The sequence below is a fragment of the Dama dama genome, chromosome 22 (genome assembly GCF_033118175.1).
Source record: "Dama dama isolate Ldn47 chromosome 22, ASM3311817v1, whole genome shotgun sequence".
NCBI classification, from domain to species: Eukaryota; Metazoa; Chordata; class Mammalia; order Artiodactyla; family Cervidae; genus Dama; species Dama dama.
In genome coordinates, this window is record NC_083702.1 from 50,468,948 (window position 1) to 50,486,224 (window position 17,277).

General features: G+C 38.3%; 2 protein-coding genes across 3 annotated transcripts in view; one reads left to right on the forward strand and one right to left on the reverse strand.

Moving 5' to 3' along the window:
• Positions 1-17,277, forward strand: part of ALDH1L2 (aldehyde dehydrogenase 1 family member L2) — a 57,320-nt gene that overhangs the window by 37,078 nt on the left and 2,965 nt on the right. The window contains exons 14-22 of the mRNA XM_061125459.1: positions 1,239-1,309; positions 1,391-1,496; positions 5,589-5,676; positions 6,233-6,326; positions 7,543-7,642; positions 8,253-8,351; positions 10,556-10,721; positions 12,601-12,706; positions 15,256-15,455. Of these exons, the coding sequence (XP_060981442.1) occupies positions 1,239-1,309; positions 1,391-1,496; positions 5,589-5,676; positions 6,233-6,326; positions 7,543-7,642; positions 8,253-8,351; positions 10,556-10,721; positions 12,601-12,706; positions 15,256-15,455 (1,030 nt within the window). The remainder of the gene's footprint in view (positions 1-1,238; positions 1,310-1,390; positions 1,497-5,588; positions 5,677-6,232; positions 6,327-7,542; positions 7,643-8,252; positions 8,352-10,555; positions 10,722-12,600; positions 12,707-15,255; positions 15,456-17,277) is intronic.
• The window catches only part of NOPCHAP1 (NOP protein chaperone 1), a 33,543-nt gene continuing 17,302 nt past the window's right edge, over positions 1,037-17,277 (reverse strand). The window contains exons 5-6 of one of the 2 annotated variants that reach the window (XM_061125461.1): positions 14,331-14,411; positions 1,037-1,174 (exon numbers count right to left, since the gene is read on the reverse strand). In XM_061125461.1, coding sequence (XP_060981444.1) covers positions 1,098-1,174; positions 14,331-14,411 — 158 coding nt within the window. In that variant the 3' untranslated portion in view covers positions 1,037-1,097. Of the gene's footprint in view, positions 1,175-8,242; positions 8,373-14,330; positions 14,412-17,277 lie in introns of those variants that run through there. The other variant, XM_061125463.1, reaches the window with a different exon arrangement.

The window sequence follows — 17,277 nt, forward strand, 5'->3', positions numbered from 1 at the left end:
AATACCAGACCGCCTGACCTGCCTCTTGAGAAACCTATATGCAGGTCAGGAAGCAACAGTCAGAACTGGACATGGAACAACAGACTGGTTCCAAATAGAAAAAGGAGTACGTCAAGGCTGTATATTGTCACCCTGCTTATTTAACTTATATGCAGAGTACATCATGAGAAATGCTGGGCTGGAAGAAGCACAAGCTGGAATCAAGATTGCTGGGAGAAATATCAATAACCTCAGATATGCAGATAACACCACCCTTATGGCAGAGAGTGAAGAGGAACTAAAAAGCCTCTTGATGAAAGTGAAAGAGGAGAGTGAAAAAGCTGGCTTAAAGCTCAACATTCAGAAAACTAAGATCATGGCATCTGGTCCCATCATCTCATGGGAAGTAGATGGGGAGACAGTGGAAACAGTGTCAGACTTCATTTTTTTGGGCTCCAAAATCACTGCAGATGGTGATTGCAGCCATGAAATTAAAAGACGCTTACTCCTTAGAAGGAAAGTTATGACCAACCTAGACAGCATAATAAAAAGCAGAGACATTACTTTGCCAACAAAGGTCCGTCTAGTCAAGGCTATGGTTTTTCCAGTGGTCATGTATGGATGTGAGAGTTGGACTGTGAAGAAAGCTGAGCGCCAAAAAATTGATGCTTTTGAACTGTGGTGTTGGAGAAGACTCTTGAGAGTCCCTTGGACTGCAAGATCCAACCAGTCCTTCCTAAAGGAGATCAGTCCTGGGTATTCATTGGAAGGACTGATGCTGAAGCTGAAACTCCAGTACTTTGGCCACCTCATGCGAAGAGTTGACTCATTGGAAAAGACCCTGATGCTGGGAGGGATTGGGGGCAGGAGGAGAAGGGGACAACAGAGGGTGAGATGGCTGGATGGCATCACCGACTCGATGGGCACGAGTTTGAGTAAATTCTGGGAGTTGGTGATGGACAGGGAGGCCTAGTGTGCTGCGATTCATGGGGTTGCAAAGAATCGGACACGACTGAGCGGCTGAACTGAAGAGAAAGTAAGAGAGGCAGACAGAAAATGGATTCACTGAGATTAAATTTACTCATTTAAATTAATAAAATAGGAACTTCCCTGGCAGTCTAGTGGTTAAGACTCCATGCTTCCAGTGCAGTGGGTGCAAGTTTGATCCCTGGTCGGGGAACTGAGATCCCACACACTGCATGGCAAAGAAAAAAAAAATGAAATTAGTAAAGTAGTGTCAACCTTTTTTTATTCTTTAGGGCTCTACAATTCCCATCAACCAGGCCCGTCCAAATCGCAATCTGACCTTTACCAAGAAGGAGCCACTTGGGTAAGACAAGGACAGTGCCTCTGAGTGACGTGTGTTAAGTTAGTTCGAGGGGACTGAGGTTGTCTCTTTCTCCCCTTGCAGAGTCTGTGCCATTATAATCCCCTGGAATTACCCGCTGATGATGCTGGCATGGAAGAGTGCTGCGTGTCTGGCAGCAGGCAACACCTTAGTGCTCAAGCCGGCTCAGGTGAGACATGCGAGGCCAGGTGCGGCATCTACCCCCCCCCCCCCAAAGACATACGTCGACAAATATTATTTCTTGAAAAAAATGGGATCATATATTACACCATCTTTTCATATATCCTGGGCATCTTTTCATATTAGTAAATATTCATTTTTAATAGCTAACAAACTTTAGAACATCCATGACAACGGAAGCAGGCATAGTGTACGTCAATTAAATCCCCTGAATTTCTACAAACCAGTTCAGTGCTTGCAAAATGCCACATGCCCCGAACTGAGGGAGTTACTTAGAGTAGTTATGAAATATCAAAAGAAGAAGTTTTATGCAGGCATTCAAATTTTAATTATCAAAAATATTGTAAAGTTATGGAAGATGTGGGAAGATGTGTATATAATTGTAGCTGTATGAAAAATATATGTATATGTGGAAAACAGGAAGTTAGTTTAAAAATAATTCAAATGATAGAATTCTCAAAAACATCTTTTAATGATAGAGTTCTCAAAAACATCTTTTTAATGCCAGAGTAGCTTTTCAAGAAAAAAAAAATGTGGTAGCCAACTTAACACCTGGCTAATCATTTCCTCCAGACAGTGCCCAGGAGTAGACATTCTGAGGTACCCAAGTTGGTGGGGAAAACGTGGTCTCTATTCAACAAGAGTCTACAGTTTGTTACCTATTAATTATTTTTTTATTTCTTCTTTTAGGATTAAAATTTTTTTTTTCATTCGGAACAACTACATAGTCATGTGACCACAGCCATCTTGTCTTCCTCATTAAAAAAAAAAAGATATACATTCAAAATTTTTTAATTAAAAAAATACAAAGAGATAGATGATGAAAAGTCTCCCTCTTATTCTCCTGGCTAACAAATTTACCTCCCTGAGGCAACCAATGTTTTTGTTATTTATTAGTTTCTGACATATTCCAGATATATTCTCTGAGTATACAAGCATATTTTTTAAATTAAATAAATGATTAGGTAATTTTTTAAAGAATATTTTTTAACCAACTGAAAACCACACAGGAGGAGAAGGGGAAATGGGAAATTGCTAATCAAGAGGCATAAAATTTCAGTTATGTAAGATGAGTCAGTTCTAGAGGTCTGCTATACATCATATTATTGGACATGAATTTGCACAAACTCCAGGAAATAGTGGAGAACAGAGAAAGCTGGCATGCTGGGAAGACCATGGGGTCACAAAGAGTCAGACATGACTTAGCGGTTGAACAACCATAATGTTGTACTGTACACTAAACAAATTGTTAAGAGGGTAGATGTCATGTTAAGTGTTCTTAGCACAATATAAAAATAAAATGAAGTAAAATAGAAGCACTCTACACATACTTACCAAAAAGGGAAAAAACTTTTTTAAAAAAAAAGTTCCAGTGTAAAAAATGTGTTAGTCACTCAGTTATGTCCGAGTCTTTTCGACCCCATGGGCTATAGTCTGCCAGGCTCCTCTATCCATGGAGTTCTCCAGGCAAGAATACTGGAAAGGGCTGCCATTTCCTTCTCCAGGGGATTGTCCCAACTCGGGGACAGAACCCTGGTCTCCTTCATTGGAGGCAGTTTCTTTGCCATGCGAGCCACTAGGGAAGCCCAGTGTAAAAAATAGACAGTATTTTACTTAACCTATACCTAATTAATGGATATTGAGATTTTCCCACCTTTTTGCTGTTATAAACTGTGTTACAATTAATAACCTTTAAATATAGCATCATGGGACTTCCCTGGCAGTCCAGTGACTAAGACTCTGAGCTTCCAGTGTAAGGTGGGTGGATTTGATCCCTGGTCAGGGAATTAAGATCCCACATGCAGCACAGCTAAAAAAATTTTTTAATTTAAAAAAATATACAGCTTCATGCACATGTGCTGCTATCTTTGTAGGATATGTTCCTAATAGCAGAATCACTTAGTTAATAGATCCATGTTTTGTGTGACAGATATTGGCTCATTCTTTCACAAGGACTGAGTAATTCACCAGCATCCTGTATGAGTGCTGTTTCTCCCAAGCAGCAGCGCTCATTAAACAGCAAAAAAAAACACACAAAAAAACAGTAAAATGAACAAAGGAAGTGGATAACTTAGCCCAGCAGTGCTCAAACCTAGCTGCACATTAGAATCGTCTTTTAAATTCTCTCTAGAATTTAACATTCTAAATTTTCGAATTCTCTTTTAAAAATACTAATACCTTGGCCCCGCTGGCAGAGATTCTGATTTAATTGGTCTGGGTCAGAGGCCAGACCTTGGTATTACTTAACTTCTTCACATTAGTTTCTAAGGTATAGCCAGAGTTGAGAACCACTAGATGGTGGTATCCAAAGAGAGTGCTAAGCAATGGAAAATCCAGTGAGTACACAGAATATTAAAAAATTACAAACATGGATTGAGTGTGCACTAATTGTCAGGGATATAATCAGTGACAAAGACATAAAATTTCTGTCCCATGGAAATTACTGATTCAGGATGGTTTTTAAAAGTCTTTCTAATCATGATGATTTCATACTAAGTCATAAAAATATACACTTTGGGCTAGGATGTTCTTTAACTATAGTAGATATAAAGCCACTATTTGAAATATCTTTTTGTCAATTTTAAATATTTGAGCATTTGAAAAATTTCTCATCAGGTATAACTAGATTGACATTTTTTTAAACATCGTAATGTTTATTGCCATGGACCTGTTACTAGGAGGAGGAAAAATGTTAACCCCGCTTTTTTATTGTTGTTGCTTGTATTTGTCCTATTAATATTACTATTTATTATACAGTTTCTATATAGAGTCCTTTTCAGTCACTTGACCATTTTATTAGCTAAAACAATAATATAGTCTATGAATATGCAAGCAGGCCTGTAAACTCCAACACATGGCAATATTCTGAAAGCATACTGAGCAAGTGAGGAAGCCACGGTCTGTCCCTTGGCCTTGTGAGTTTCTGTTCTTTCCTAGGACACCACACTTACCTGTGATCAGTGATCACCTGACCTTCATTCAGACAGAGTGAGAGTGCCGTGATCCAGCCCCATAATAACTGTTAGCTAGGTTTGATTTATTTCCTATCTTTCTCTGTTAAAATATGTAAATAAAAGCCCTACTATTTTTCTCTTCACAACTCAATTTTTGTCCATTCCATTTTTTGAGACCAAGCTAACAGAATACTAATTTAAGACTTAATCAGCATTGGTTTTTCAGTGTAAACCTATTCCTCTCATTTTGCTTCTGAGATATGCATTGCTGTAATAGATCTTTAAGATGAGATCCATAACTATACCACTTTTTTTGGTAAAAATAAAAGGAAAATATTATGTGTTTGTTTGAGCAAAAAGAAACATAGTAAGGATAAACCAGAGACTAATGAGATTGATTAACTACTTGGGAGGATGACCTAGAAAGGATGGGGGAAGGGGTGTACAGGAGAACAACACGTCTCTGAATGTACTGTTGTATAATCCTCACTTTTGGAAGCATGTTTCCCATACTCTACAAAACAACAAATGAACAAATAAAGAAAAGAAATATAATCAACATAGATGAGGCCAACATTAAATACAAAAAAAATCAACTAAGCCAAATTTCAAATTAATACCAGCATCACGCTAAAGGCAATGAGGAAGCACTAACCCGAGAAACTTTTGACTGACATCTGGACTATATGGCCTCAGACTGGAGGCAAAAACACTGTAAATAAGTATTGAAGTTAGTAAGGCTTTTCATAGGGACGTGGCTTAGTAATTTTTAAAATACTTTCTGTATATTTTAGGACTAAGCAAATAAGTAAAATATATTGTGGATGTTAGGATTATATCATACTCCTTCAACAGCTCAAAAACACACAGAGAGAGGAAGAGGATAAAGCAAACAGTAAAATATTAGCATTTGAGGAATCTGGGTGACAGATACGTAGGAATTCTTTGTACTGTTTTTTGCAACTTTGCTATAAGTCAGAAATTACGTAAGAGAAAAAATAAAATCAACTCTAGTAAAAAAAAAAAAAAAAAATCAACACTAGTGTGGCCATAAAAGGAGAGCTAGGTAATGATCGACAGGAGAGGACAGAGTCTGAAGAAGGCAATTGCTGTCTACTTCTGCTCAGGTCACGCCCTTGACTGCTTTGAAGTTTGCTGAGCTCTCTGTCAAAGCAGGCTTTCCGAAGGGGGTAATCAACATCATTCCAGGCTCAGGTAAGCCAACAAGAACCCACTTTGCTGTAACTAATGAACAGTCAAGGGTAATTGAGTTTTCCCACTGGAGTCTTGTCCTGATATAGCTGTTGGATTGGTCAAAAAGTTCATTTGGGCTTTTCCATGACATCCTATGGAAAAACCTGAATGACCATTCTGGCCAATCCAAAATATTAAAACTAAATACAGTTTAGCCAACAGTGCAGTATAAACATACCATGTGCTAATATCTTAAACTTGAAATACAGTGGCAGGTGAGTCGGGCGGGAGGGGTGGAAGTTGTAAAACATCGTAAAACTACCCTATGGTGTCCCATTTCAATTTTTAAAAATTACTTTAGAAGATTAAAAAAAATCGAGACATAACCCATCTTTGGGGTACTGACAATTGCATGGAGGAGATTATTTAGATTTTTGTCACGCTATTATTATTATAGAAAATGTAAAACTAAGATTTAAACAAGAGCTTGGAAAACTGCTTCAGTGAATTTCAAAGACACCTTTACCCTAAGACCTTGATAAAGTTTTAATTTGTGTTTTATTCTGTAACTGCACAGGCGGCGTAGCGGGACAGCGCCTTTCGGAGCACCCTGATATCCGCAAACTTGGTTTCACTGGTTCCACTCTGATTGGCAAACAGATCATGAAGAGGTATTGGCTTTCGTGTGCTGATATGCTAAGGAGCCTGTTAAACCAGGTCTTTGGCTTTGCTTTTAGTTTTTTAAATAAGGTGCTTTCGGAGGGAGAAAAAGCACATCGAATGTAGAAGAGAAATCTTATCACAAGAGGGTTTTGAAATGTTTGAATACAGTAAAATACTTCCCAAAGTGTAAAACCCAAAGTCAGTAAAACCAGAGATGTATTGAAAGTCTGCAGGCTTCTGATGGCTTTAACAATCTGGCACAAAAAATTTCTGATACTAAAACTGTGGCCCAAATTGGTTTTGGAAGCCTAAGTACTAATAAAAATAAATGGAGAAAAAAAAAAAAGAAAGAAAGAAAGAAACTAAAAAAACTGAAAAGACATAAAAGACAAATCTGGATTATTTATAAAATGCATTCCTGAAAAACAGTAACATTAGTTCAAAAAAATGCAAACCATCTAAAGGTCTAAAATAAGGCAGTGGCTAAAGTTTGTTAACATAATGGAATACTGTGTGGTCAGGGAGAATTTTTAACAACACTAGACTGTTATTAAATGGTAAATGGAAAGAAAAATAAGGTATAAAATTGTACATATTGGGTAATCCTAACTATGTTAACTAAGGCAAAGGCTGTGTTTGGAAACAGACCAGAAACAAGTATATCAAAATGGTTAAAAAAAGAAAATAGTCATCAATGAGCCATGGAATGAAATTTTGTGATTTTTTTTCCTTCTTTCTGAATTTTTAAAAGTATTTTTAAATGCTTTAAATAACAATTTTTTTGCAAATAGGAAGTAATAAACAGAATTTTTAATAACTTCTAAAAATGGATATTTTCCTCCAGTGTGCCAGTAATCTAGTTAAACGTTAAATTCTTTGCCAGGCCTTTATGTAATCAAAATTCTTACACCCAAAGAATCTGTATTTATCCATGAGAATCTCTAATTATTTGACCACAGAATTTTTTAAAAAAGCAATTTTTGTTATGGAAGATTTCTAATAGTCACAAAGCTCACAGAATAGTGTAATGAACCTCCATGTATGCGCTCATCACCCAGGTCCAGCAATCATCACCATTCTACCATTCATGTTTTGTCTTTGAATAAGTTTCTTAATATTTCTGAGGCTCAATTGTATTTTCCATGCTAAGTAGTAATTGTGTCCAAGAAATAAGAGAAAGAAACTGGGAGAGTAAATGCTCATATTCCATTTGTTTTTCTCCAGCTGTGCTGTGAGCAACTTGAAGAAAGTTTCCCTTGAACTTGGTGGAAAATCCCCACTTATAATATTCAGTGACTGTGAACTTGACAAGGCTGTGCGAATGGTAAGAGGAGGTCAAGTCCAATGAGATAGGTGCTACTTCTGAAACACACTTCAGCTTCTTGTTTATCAGGAGCCTTAAAATGAGGTCTGGTTTTATCTGACCATAAACAGAAACCATTCTCTTTATGCTTAGATTTGGGATTACTCAGGGCACTTAATTTTAAAAATAATGTCATTATAATTAAAGGTGTTTTTAAAACTTGGAGGCCAGCTTTTTACAAACAGATGAAGAGATTTATAAACATTCATGATTTATATAAACTGATGTAGAGATTCTAAAAGCAAAATTTAGCATACAAATATTACATTTAAATGTATAGAGTAGTCTAACTTTTCTTATAACACAAAATCTTTTTATCGGTATGTCATCCTTGATAGGTACATCTCTTGTAAAGTACTCATGGATAGGAAAGGGCAAAGGAGAAATAAGATTTCTAAAAATATCAAAACAAAGGATCTCTAACCATCACTAACTAGACCAAGGGCTTGTGTTTTTTCTCTGACTTCTCTGTGTTGCCTGCTATTTTACGATAACAGTTCTTAGTGTGTGCAATTTTATGACAACCTTGACTTCCCAAATAATAACAGTATTTTGTCTTTTGTGGCCAAAGGGCATGGGGGCAGTATTTTTCAACAAAGGAGAAAACTGTATTGCAGCTGGTCGGCTGTTTGTGGAAGAATCCATCCACGATGAATTTGTGACAAGGGTGGTAAGCATCTTCAGATTCGCTCTGTGAGTTGGATAGAAATTGTCTTTACTTTTAAAGTACTTCTGGGATTATTAGTGATGATAGTATATTTTTTAAAAACAACACAATCCTTATTTTTTAGAAGTACTGACATATTTACAGATTAGATTATGATATCTGGACTTTGTTCCAAAATAAAGCAGAAGGGGAGGAAGTAAGTCAGGAAATAAATTGATCACGGGTTGGCAGTTGTTGAAGTTGACTGATGGGTACGTGGAGTTTCATTATATTATTTGCCTACTTTCATATGTAATTTTATAATTTTTCATAGTAAAAAGTTATAGGTCTATATTAAAAAACCTGATAAAGTATACTGAAGAGCTATTATTACCTTTATCTTGCTCTGTATTTATAGTATATTAGATCCTTGATATTTATGGAGTATATACCCCTGTAGGTTATTATAAATCCCTAAATTGCCTATGAGAGATATACCACTAGATTCTTACAAATCCTGAATTTACAGTAAAATGACAGCATATATATTTCCTCCACTAAGACAGATACATTCCTACATACCCCCTGATGTTGGACATGATTCCATAAATATGAGACTAGAAGCATTTATAGAACTATTAAGATGAATTCTGTGGTAAAAATGAACTCTAAACATACTATACTGTATCATCATTATGGTCGTAGTAATCACAAATTTGATTCTAGTTGAAAAACCAGCCCCCAGCTTTTCTTTTCTTTCAAAGCCAATTCCCCAGTTCCACCCCCAAGAAGCAAAGGCATCTTTCCTCATGAGAGCAGGAAACAAGGAAGTCATACAGAAGGGCAGACGGCGGGCAATGTCTGGCTCTGCCGGGCAATGTCTGGCTCATGAGCATCCCGGAAATTCACTTTTGTGCCTTAGTAAAATACAGGGCACAGCATGACACATCTTGGGCTTTCACAACTACAATTTGTTGAAATTTCAAATGCTGAGACCAGAAATGTCAAGGATTTGTTGCTATCAGTCCATCAATAACATGTTTTGCACACATAGGAACAGAATTAATTTCTTTATTCAGTGGGCTATTTTTTGAGCACTTACTGAGGGATTTTAGCCAGACCTAAATTCAAAATTCATGCCCTGTGAGGTTATGGTTTCTCCTTGTTCGAACTGGTCTTAACATCAAAAAAATCAGAAACAGATTAAGATAACTAAGGAGCCCTAGAGATTGTCATTCTGAGTGAAGTAAGTCAGACAGAGGAGAAATATTGTGTGACTTCCCTTGTATCAGAATCTAAAAGGAAATGATACAGAATGAACCTATTTCCAAAACAAACAGGCTCACAGATTGGAGAACAAGCTTATGCTTACCAGGACAGGAAGGATGGGGGAACAGGATAGTCAGGGAGTTTGGGATCAACATGTCCACACTGCTGTATTTAAAATGGATAACAAGGTCCCGCTGCATAGCTCAGAGAACTCTGCTCAATGTTATGTGGCAGCCTGAGTGTGAGGGGAGTTTGGGAAAGAACAGACAGATACTCGTATACGTGCGACTGAGTCTCTCTGCTGTCTACCTGAAACTCACAACATTGTTAATTGGCTGAAACTATCACCACATTGTTAACTGGCTATACTCCAAAATAAAAAGTTAAAAAAAAAAAGATAACCAAGGAGCATGTGTCAGTGATGAATGTTCCATATAAAGATGGTTTTTCATCAGAACATTCTAGTATATCCTCCGGTGTGGCTATACCGTGAGATTTTCACGAGGGCAGTCTGCCACATTTAGGGAGAGGAAAAAGACAACAATGTGGGCATTTTAGAAATTACTTTGCCATGAAGAGTATGCTGTATTGACAAAAATTCCAGAACATCAGGTTTGCTATTTTAATGGATTAACATTCAGGATAATTTGAATATAATACATGTGGCTTTTGTTCTGTTAAAACTCAGTGGTTGAAAGCTTGGGCTTTCACATCAAGAAAACTCTACAGTATTTAGTGGTTGTGTGCCCTTGGGCTAGTCACTTAGCCCCTCTGATCCTCAGTTTCCTCATATGTAAGATGGAAATAAATATCTACCTCCAATGCTACCTTGAAGACTAAGTGAAGACGCATCTGTGAAGAGCTCAGTACAACACCCATCAGCCAGCGGAAGTTCAGTTAAGGGTATCCATTATTATTATTAACAGTCAATTGTGTTCTGTGAACTGGGTGACATACAGGTGGAAGAAATTAAAAAGATGAAAATTGGTGACCCACTGGACAGATCTACGGATCATGGGCCCCAAAATCATAAGGCCCATCTGGAAAAGCTTCTGCAGTACTGTGAGGCTGGGGTGAAAGAGGGGGCCACCCTGGTGTATGGAGGAAGAAAAGTCCAAAGGCCAGGTATGATCACTTCCAGGGGAGGGATGCTGGGGGCGGGGCTTCTTAAGTTGGAATCATTGGTAACAGGTTTCATTACAGCACCATCTTGCCTCAGAAGTAAACAGTGGCATTTATGTTATGATCAGAAGAAATACTTTCTAGATCCTGCATGGCCACTTTTAAGCTGTGACACCTTCGACAATAGTTTTGCTGAGCCCCAGTTGTAAAGTGCGATGAAGTGTGCATATCCTACTTTACAAGGCTGTGAAAATCAAATAAAATGATGCGACAGGCCCTTAGCTGTGCAGTAAACAAGTGTAATGGATAAGTGTTGGTCAGGCGCTGGCAGTTTCCATTCCTGGCAATGTGAGGCTTAATCTTAGCCAGTTTAGCCTGGGAAGGATTCATTCCTGTTGTGTAACTGTTAATGAAGAACTGACTCATTAGAAAAAACCCTGATGCTGGGAAAGATTGAAGGCGGGAGGAGAAGGGGATGACAGAGGATGAAATGGTTGGATGGCATCACCAACTCCATGGACATAAGTTTGGGCAAGCTCCGTGAGTTGGTGAAGGACAGGGAAGCCTGGCGTGCTGCAGTCCATGGAGTCGCAAAGAGTTGGACATGACTGAATGACTGAACTGAACTGAACTGAAGCCAGTACTTGTTATATAAGTATGTGAATGGCTCCATGTCATGATACCCAAAAGGAGAGAAAAATGAACAAACGACAATTGTAAAACCTCCTGTCTTACTGTGATAGGTAGACTGAGGACCAGCAGTAGGACTGGATGTGATGTGTCCCCTATGGGATCCAGTGTGTGACACAGCATCACCTATGAAGTATTCTTGCCAAAAACATTTAACCATGAACCTAACCATGCCTTTACGTGAGATTTTCTATTTACAAGAAGCACAGGGGATAGGGAAACAAATCAAATATCATCCCAAAGAAGCAATGACAAATCTGAAATGCCCAAGATATTCTGCTGGACAACTGAATCAGTCTGTTTAACAAAGTCATGCATGTGTGCTGAGACACTTCGGTCATGTCCGACTCTTTGCGACCCTATGGACTGTAGCCTGCCAGGCTCCTCTGCCCATGGGATTTTTCAGGCAAGAATACCAGAGTGGGTTATGATTTCCTACTCCAGGGGAAATCTTACCACCCCAGGGATCGAACCTGTTTCTCTTGCATCTACTGCATTAGTAAGCAGATTCTTTCCCACTAGCGCCACCTGGGAATTCACCTCTTTAACAAGTCAGTGGCATGAAAATTAAGGGGTGGGGATAAGGGAGGAAATGTTCCATATTAAAGCTATCTAACAACCAAATGCAAAGTGCAACTTATTTGAATCCCTGAATCAAACAAATCAACTACAAAGAGATATTTTCTAGAAATCATTTGATACAAATATCAAATCATTATGTTGTACACCTGAAATTAATGTTATGTGACAATTACATCTCAATTAAAAAATTAGAAGTTAAATTAAAACAAACTATGAATAAGAGATTAGCATTAATTTTGATAGGTATGATGATGTACATTACAATTTATACCCCAAGTATTCTAGTACGAATCTATGATCTCTGGAATTTGCTTTAAACTCTATCAGCAAGGAAAAAAATGAATCAAATATAGCAAAATATATGCATAAAGATTTATTTTACTATTCATTATACTATTTTCTCTATTTTTACATTTGCTTGAAAGTTTTGTAATAAGGACATTAAAAATATAAGAACCTAGGATTGTTAACACCAAATAGGAAAATGAAAGTCTTCTTGGTTTTACTGACCCAGAGGGAAGAAAAAAAAGTTATAATGTAATTAAATGAGAGAACAACTAATTGAAAATTACACTATAATTGATGTTATTTTCTTCTGGTTTTCAAATAGGCTTTTTTATGGAACCTACTGTCTTCACAGATGTGGAAGACCACATGTATCTTGCCAAAGAGGAATCCTTTGGGCCTATTATGGTCATTTCTAAATTCCAAAATGGGTATGTTCCTAGGCATAATTTAACTGGGTTGACTAGATACAGTTTTTTTTCCCCCTCCCACTGTGCTATATACAGAGCATAAAATTAATGAACATACAATTTCTACCATAAGAATAATTGACAAATAATCAGAAGAGAATGCTAACCAATGTAAGTTGTAATAAATTTTTGCTCCATAGCTTAAATTAATGGCTGACATTATATGACATTTGCTAGTTTTACAGTTGGCATTTGAAACATCTCTGGAATAAGGTCAGTAACTGAAACTTAACAGAAGTGGTTTTTGTATTTACATTTCTAGAGGAGGCAGCATCTATGAAATCTGATTTTCCCAAAGAGTAGAGTGTTTTCTCAGGGGATCATGCCCGCCAAAACCTGAAACTTAACTCTTTGTAGAAAGTCCACAGTCACCTTATAATCAACCGTAAATGGCATACTGGTTTGTCAGGGTGCCTCAAACTTTCCAAAGTGTTTAGCATATCAAAGAAGTCCCTATGGTAACTGAGTTCCTATCAGAATATTCAATATAATAGACTCCTGGGATACTGCACACAGTTCTGTAGAAGTCTGGCTTTAGTTTTCCTTTAACCAATGAGAAGGTGGTGAAAAAACAGAATACCCAGTTCAGAAGGGCTTCTTGGTCTTTGATAGGTTGTAAGAGAACTTTGGGGACACTAAATTGTGATGAGTAACATTTTGACATACTGATCCAAAGATGCCCTCTTAACCCTCTTTTCCTCATTATAAATTCCCCTATATGATAGTCTTTGTGTTAAACATGCAGGTATTAGAAGCCAGGTTTAGAGAATGTGAGCCTACATAAATCACAGATCCTATCCTCAAGGAGGTCACCATCTAATAGGGGAGACAAAGAGACAGGCAGTTAACCCAAGAGGGTGTAGTTGGGAGATGCAGTGGATGGAGTCTGCACTGACCACCCCTGTGGGCTTGGGTTACTCACGTAATTCCTGTATTAAATTTCTCTATTAGTAAATTATCTATTTGTGAGGTTGGGTTAGTTATTAATAGTATCTACATTTTGGGGTCATTGTTGGTGATGGACAGGGAAGCCTGGTGTGCTGCAGTCCCTGGGGTCACAAAGAGTCAGACACGACTGAGTGCCTGAACTGAGCTGAACTGAAGATTTAAATGTATTTGCTGTTGGTGCAGTTGCGATCATGATTATTGTTCTAAAAGTGGACAAGGTGTGCTATGAAGCTGTGTGATCTCAGTGGTCCTCAGTGGGCAATGGCATCCAGCCATCTCTAAGCCTTAGTCCAATCTATGAATATCTGCAGTGCGATCGAATGCAGGGCATCAAGTGTGAGAGTTTTAGCAGAGCCTAGACAAACTCCAAGTGAGATTCCACATTTCTCATGAGAGTTGAAAATTGGATAGAGACAAGATTACCTTTGAAAATCCTTAGGGGAGGCACCACATTCAAGCCTTTGTTGTCTCTCAAAGAATTCAGCTCAACTAATTTTTCTTCAGCTTTGGAACAGACTCCCACTTCCTTGCTGGATCCCCGGGTGAAATCTTGGCTTGCATTTACTGGCCATGTTGTAGAAATTTCATGCTTTTTTTTTAAACATTAGGATGACACTCATAAAAATGATATACTCACAGTATGGCAGGCACATGGGAACTGAAACCAGCTGAGACATGGGTGGGTTCACGTCTGCACTGACTTGGCCATGCACACATCCTGAGACAAAAGGCAGGGAAGTCATCAGACCCACTGAAGGAATGATTTTACTACCCTTTTATACCCTTTTATTGAGTTCACATTTGATGTTGCAACATCCTAGTATAAAGAAAAATAAAATGTTCTCTCTCCCCTCAGAGAACTTCCTGTCTAGTTGAAAGGTGACTGAGTTGGAGGAAAATGGGCTACCTGATTATAGCTGACTTTCACTGAGCATTTCCTTTGTTCCAGACACTTGTGGCTCATTTAACCCTTATGACAACAGACAGGTGCTATTATTACTATTTCCATTTTTCACAAGAATACAGAAAAGCTGGAGGAGATGGGGTCATTTGCCCAAAGGTCACCCAGGCAGTCTGGCTGCTGAGCCTTCTCCCTGGGCCACTCCACTCTACTGCCTAAGCAAAGGCACTGATGGGATCTGGGAAGGCTTCAGGGTGAGGCTTGGAATGAGCCCTTGAACTGTGCATGTAAAATCTGAACAGATGGAGGGGCTGAGAGAGTGCTCTGAGAATATATAGTATCTATATGTGGAACTCAGGGGAGAGAAAGACAAATGCGGTAGTCATGAAGGAAAATCAATGAAGAAGATTGAAAAGATGACTTCCGCTCAGATTTTAAAGGGTGTCACATGATATATGTGAAAAAATACAATACTAGGGTTGTAATATCTCATTGGGCATTTCTTTTAGTATAAGCCTGGAATATTTCATTTATTAAAATGTAAGCACACTAGCAGTAATGTTTTCCTGTTTCTAGCACAGAGGGGAAAAATATTAGAACATAAAATGAAAGTGTTTTGCTTTTACGTTTAATGAGGTTTTATGTCTTCCTAAAAACATAGGGACATCGATGGAGTGTTGCAGCGAGCAAATAATACAGAATACGGCTTGGCCTCAGGAGTTTTTACAAGAGACATAAATAAAGCCATGTATGTGAGTGAAAAACTAGAAGCAGGAACTGTTTTTATTAACACCTACAACAAGACGGATGTGGCTGCTCCTTTCGGTGGATTTAAGCAGTCTGGGTTTGGAAAAGACTTAGGTATGAATATGCCTTACCTTTCTACTGCACATCATAGAAAGCCCGCTTCATGCTTTGTCCAACTCTCGTATACTGCTTTGAAGGGCATTTCCTACATGGTAGTTGCATCTGGGGTTTCAAGGGTATTAATTTTTCTTTCAATGTTAAACACTTTTTAAAAACTTTTTATTTTATTTGGGGTATAGCTGATTATCAATATTGTGATAATTTCACATGGACAGCAAAGGGACTCAGCCACACATATACACATATCCGTTCTCCCCCGAAACTCCCCTCCCATCCCAGGCTGCCACATATCAGTGGTTAAACATTTTACTGAACTTAACATACATACAGAAAAGAACACAAATTGTATGGAAAAGGGTTTCCTTTTAAAAAAGAAGATTCCTGTCGAAAAGAAAACACTGACAATTTAGCTAAAATACGTTCGGTTGTTTCTTTTAACCTGACATTCAGCATGCACTTGGTTTAGATGTCATGGGACCTAGTGGAACCAAGAAAGGAAAATGGGTAGAAGGCAATAACCAGCCAGCTCCAAGAATGTATTCTGTCTCTGAACCGCTTGGCAGTCTTTCAGAGTCAACACTGAAACTGGCAGAGTTTTCTGGGCATCTGGGAGCTCAGATGTAGAGTTTGCAGAAAGCCCCCCAAAACGTAATTCACAGTGGGCAGCAACGCTATCACATTTCCAGCAATAGCTTATTTTGAAAACTAAATACATACCCGGTCTGTAAGAGCATGTGAGCAGCCCTCACAATAGCCATGGGAGCGTTGTTGTCCAGTTGCTAAATTGTGTCCAACTCCTTGTGACCCCACGGACTGTCGCCTGCCAGGCTCCTTTGCCCATGGGATTTCCCAGGCAAGGATACTGGAGTGGGTTGCCATTTTCTTTTCCAAGGGGTCTTTCTGACCAAGGGATTGAACCCGAATCTCCTGCATTGGCAGGCGGATTCTTTACCACTAAGCCACCAGGGAAGTCCCAGCCATGGGATCCCAGGTGCTATTATTATCTTTATTTTACAGATGAGGAAAATGGCAAGATTGGGCAACTTGCCCAAAGTCAGTCAGTCAGCCATGGACAAAAAGACTGCAAAGTGAGGTCTTCCAGCTGTGTAGCCCATGTCCTCACCCTTCAGTCAGTCTGGCATGTTGTTTCAAAAGTTGAAATGTTTGTGATTTACCAAAATTACAGTCTGCTTGGTTAACTTGGGGTGTTTTTACATCTTCTCTTTCCTGATGACATTTGACAATTTATTTGCAACAATAAGAGTGACTCCTGTTTTAAATTCCATTGAGTTTAAATTCCATGAAGTTTAAATTCTTTTTTTTTTTTTTTTTTTTCATGTCTTGAATCTGGCTTTCATCCCTGGATCTAAAATACAGGGGGAGATTTTCTTAGGGAAATTATTATCAGGAAGCAATAGTGTTAGCATTATCAGGAAGGCAATAGTGTTCCATTTGTCTTTTGATAGAGAATGATCGATTTGTCTGTTTTATTATAACACAGTAGACTTTGTCTTAACAGTTTCTTCCCTCTGAATTTGAAACTCCCTCAGCTCAATGGTTCCCAGCTGCACATTGGATTAGAATCACCTGGGAGCTTTAAAAAGAAAAAAATGCAAAGATGCTGATTTAACTGGTTTGAGGTGTGACCTGGGATCAGGAATTTTAAAAGCTCCCTAAGGTGATTCTAATTTAACAGTAAGAACCCCAAGTTTAAGCCTAACTCCAGAATCACACACTCATTAGTTTCACTCATGGTATTCATGCCCCTTAACTGCTGTAGAAATCGATGATTGCAGAAGCTCAAAACAGGAACCGA